The sequence below is a fragment of the Notothenia coriiceps genome, unplaced genomic scaffold, assembly GCF_000735185.1.
Source record: "Notothenia coriiceps isolate Sejong01 unplaced genomic scaffold, NC01 NC01_scaffold00001982, whole genome shotgun sequence".
Lineage (NCBI taxonomy): Eukaryota > Metazoa > Chordata > Actinopteri > Perciformes > Nototheniidae > Notothenia > Notothenia coriiceps.
In genome coordinates this window covers 27,424-31,514 of record NW_011334683.1, presented here as the reverse complement: position 1 = coordinate 31,514, position 4,091 = coordinate 27,424, and the positions used below count along the sequence as shown (strand labels likewise).

The 4,091-nt window shown below is 39.6% G+C and overlaps 1 protein-coding gene across 1 annotated transcript in view; it reads right to left on the bottom strand.

Moving 5' to 3' along the window:
- Window positions 1-4,091, bottom strand: part of xpo4 (exportin 4) — a gene marked incomplete at its 5' end in the record, with an annotated part of 30,427 nt that overhangs the window by 4,715 nt on the left and 21,621 nt on the right. Inside the window, 4 exons of the mRNA XM_010793906.1 lie at window positions 609-695; window positions 794-1,000; window positions 3,218-3,392; window positions 3,780-3,949. Coding sequence (XP_010792208.1) covers window positions 609-695; window positions 794-1,000; window positions 3,218-3,392; window positions 3,780-3,949 — 639 coding nt within the window. The remainder of the gene's footprint in view (window positions 1-608; window positions 696-793; window positions 1,001-3,217; window positions 3,393-3,779; window positions 3,950-4,091) is intronic.

Sequence of the window (4,091 nt, the reverse complement as noted above, 5' to 3'; positions counted from 1 at the left end):
GGTGATGTGACCAATGGCCATTTACAATTATTAATAATATTACTATTATTAGCATTAGTCTATATTTTGGTTGAAACTAAGCCAGGAAAAAAGAGAAAAACATAAATAATAATAAAAAAATATATAAATCAAATCAAATTAAAAAAAATAATTTTCGATTATGGAGACTGTAACGAATATTCGAAAAATCTAATAATCGCTGGTATCCCTATTACATACCACATACCCATTTATCCTNTTTTCGATTATGGAGACTGTAACGAATATTCGAAAAATCGAATAATCGCTGGCATCCCTAATATATATATATATATATATATATTTTCTCTTAAAGAAATACTGTATTTTATTATACATGTTGCATTGTTGGAGGAGCTCAGGTCAGAATCATTTCATTGTAGCTTTGTGCATATGTGCAATGAAACCTTTGAATTTGAATCTCAGACCGACACAGCTGAAGACACAAGTTCTGGTTTCTGTGACCAGACCTTGATTCATACATGACAGATCTGGTACGTTCCTGAACTGATTAAAGTGCATCATCTTGTTATCCTCTCAGTTTTCTTAAAGCAGGTAAAACAGTGGAGGTTAGTTAAGAAGTCACTCACCTCTCCCAGGTAACAGATCTGCTTGTGAGCCACTTCCACAAACACCTCAATGATGAGGTTTATCGTCTCCGGCGTGTTGCTGTACACCTGAGCAACGACATGAAATGTTTTAGATGAAAATAATCCATTAACTAGTTTAGATTTAAGTATTTTAAAAGCCACCTATTATTTCGTCTTTCTCTTACCTCCATGAGTCCGATGCAGCTGGACAGGAAGTCCATGAGGAAGGAGAAGAGCTGCACCACGTTGTCGATCTGCGTTGCCTCGGCGATGCCGCACAGCGCCTCCAACGTGGCGATGATCTCCTGTTTGACGGCTTCCTGCTGGCTGATCTGAGCGAAGTTCTCCTGGTTGATGAGGTTCAGGAAGCGCTGCTGCAGAGGGTGGAGCACCTGGGGGGAAACAGTGGGGTTAATATACGACCGTAAGATGTGTTCATATGGGACTGACTGTACTTCATTCATCATATTCGTCATGTCGCTTAACATTTGAAGAAGCGTCTATCTGTATTATATTTTGCAGGAAGTTGACACATTTAATGGGACTATTTCACGTTTGTTAAGTGGTTTACGTAGGTTCAGTTTTGACTTATACTTTACTTGAGTATTTTCATTTGATAGTGCTTTATTCTACATTACATTTCAGAGGGAAATATTGTACTTCTTACCCCACAATATTTGCAAGTAATGTTCTCCATTAAAACAAACAAAATAGTCTTTTAATTACGATCTAGTAATTGACCTCTTTAATCTGGAGGGAAACAGGGGGGTTAATATACGACTATAAGATGTATTCGTGTGGCACATACGTCGCCAAACATTTGAAGTAGAAATGTAAGTGTCAATCTATGTTCTTCACAGAAAATGAGCCAAGGCCATTGAGTGTGAGTTTGAAAAAATAATTTATCATATCATTTTTCTTTGAATTGTTGCGTGCTGAAAGGTGCTATAAATAAACTTGCCTAGCCTAAATAATGAAAACTGGTCCCACAGACCCGAATACCATACAAGGGTTGAAGTGTTGTTACAGGTTTAGTAGTGAGGCGAATGCAAATGTAGCATGTATTGAATAACTTTAAAGCTAAATAAACAGTGTTTTGGACACTTGGTGGCAACAGAAATAAGCTTTGATAAACAGTAACATATCTGTACTTTATCTTGCAGTAAATTCACATTTAATGGAACTATTTATTTTATTTTCAAAACTTGCAATGTTTGCATAAATAAAGTGGTCTACTTAGGTTCTGTTTTGACTTACAACACATACAGTGTTTGGAAATCTGGGCTTGTACTGGTCATGGAGTTTTGACTTTATGATTGAATCAAGGATCTCAGTACTTCTTTCATCCCTGCTGAAAATAAATAATACCCATTTATAGGAAGCTGCTTTGAAGTTGTTTTAATATTGAAGTCTTTGCACAGACCGGTTTTATAATCTGAACTCAGTGGGGACATCCTGAACGAATCAAACTAACTCTGAGTGACTTCTCGGGGCATGTAGGGAGAGATAGAGATTGCAGAGATGTAACATAAGGGCTGTTTGATCAGTTGTCCGCTCCATATCTCCTCCTCCTCCTCCTCCTCCTCCTCCTCCTCCTCCAGAGCCATCCGAGTTCAAACACGCAGCTGCAGGAGCCGACAGCTGCCGTCCCGCCCCCCACCCCCATAATTACTCTGGAGTCATTGTGGCTTTGCACCCACGTTTACTACCGTCAGCCTATTAAGACAAAAGGCCTGCAGGATCACAAAAAGGGTCGACAGGCGGGAGGAAGGCTCCACGGGGAATATTACGGACTGCATCCATCACTCCTCCTCATCCTCCTCATCCTCAGAGCTCCATAGCTCTCAACATCACACACTTTGTTGAGGTGTGTTTTTAAGGAGATTTAATGACAACAAAAACTAAAGCAATGATGAGTTATTTTTGTTAATTATCAGACCTTAAAATGTTCGTTCTAGTCGCGTCGTATCTTCTTAGTTTTGGTTATTAGATCCTGTTTTATTTATAATAACATACATGCATAGTTTGGATCCGGCACACCACAGAGAGCAGTCAGACAAACCAGATGTTGTAGCCACTTTATCTGGAGGCACACATGAAAGTGAACGCACCTGAAATGTTGATAATAATCTGAAAAAATGACCGTTTACATTTGAAAAGTTGAATTTGGCAGTTTTTTCTAAATAGTTGAAGAATAATGTTTTTCTGTTTCTTTTTATTTCATTAATTAACTAATTAATTCGGCCTTGTTTGTTACACTAACACAATGCACATTCTCAAATATTGAAGTGACTGTTATTTTGTATATATTGGTTGTTATGTTTTTATTTAGGTCTTAATGTGTGCACATGTAAAAATGTGTCTTTGATTCTGTGTATATATATACATATTTGCACACATGTTTTTATATACATTTGTTTTATATTGGGGATTGTGGGAAACGGTATTTCGATCTCTCCGTCTGTACACACAAACTGGAAGATTGACAATAAAGTTGACTTTGACTTTTGACTGAAAGAGTTGAAGAATAATGTTTTTCTGTTTCTTTTTATTTCATTAATTAACTAATTAGTTCGGCCTTATCTGTTACACTAACACACACACATTACCTCAGCCCAGTATTGCTGCTTGGCGTCAGAGTCCATGTGAGCGAAGCCCCCGAGGACCAGAGCCTTCATCAGGGTCCGCTGCACGGGGCTGGACAGCAGGTGGAGGGGGGGGCTGCGGCTCGCAAACTGCTTCGCCAAGCTCCACCAACCCTCACACTGAACCACGATGTTAGCCCTGAGGAAGAGGAAGAGGACGATGAGGAGGAGGACGATGAGGAGGAGGATTATTAGACCAAAAATACCTCAGAAATACTGGTTTAAAACGTTTTGATCAATTTTAACATAATAATTCCACCATTGAAAATAAATACAGTTTTTTTGGCACAATCAAATTTGGTTGATATCGATGTTTTGATTATCACTGAAAGAACAAATAGACCCTCTTAACGCTCTAAGGTGTTTCCTTCCAACAAAAATGTGGAATGTTTTTATAACTTCATTAGAGAGCTGAAATGTGTGACGTGTGTTATCCTCAGCGCTACATGATACATGTTAACTAGAAACAACAAATCTATAACGTCCCGTGGATCAACCCTCATCGTCATCCCCTCTCCCTCCTCACCTCTCCCTCTTCTCCACCAGCGTCACCAGCAGCTCCACGGTGTCGTTGGCCAGCCCGGGCTCCGAGCTCCACACCGACAGGTTGTTTATCACCTTCTCCAGGAGATATCCCACAATCCACTGGGCTCCCTCTGTGTCCGCACCGAACGCTGTGATCAGGGGGATGCTGATCTGAGGAGGGGAGACAGTCGGAGGAAAAACATCTGGTGTTAAAGGTCCCCTACTATAATGGTTTTCATCAATATATTATAGGTCTCAGATATTAAAAAGAACCCAATGGTGCTCTAAGAGGAGATTCAGGTGATAAGGTGGG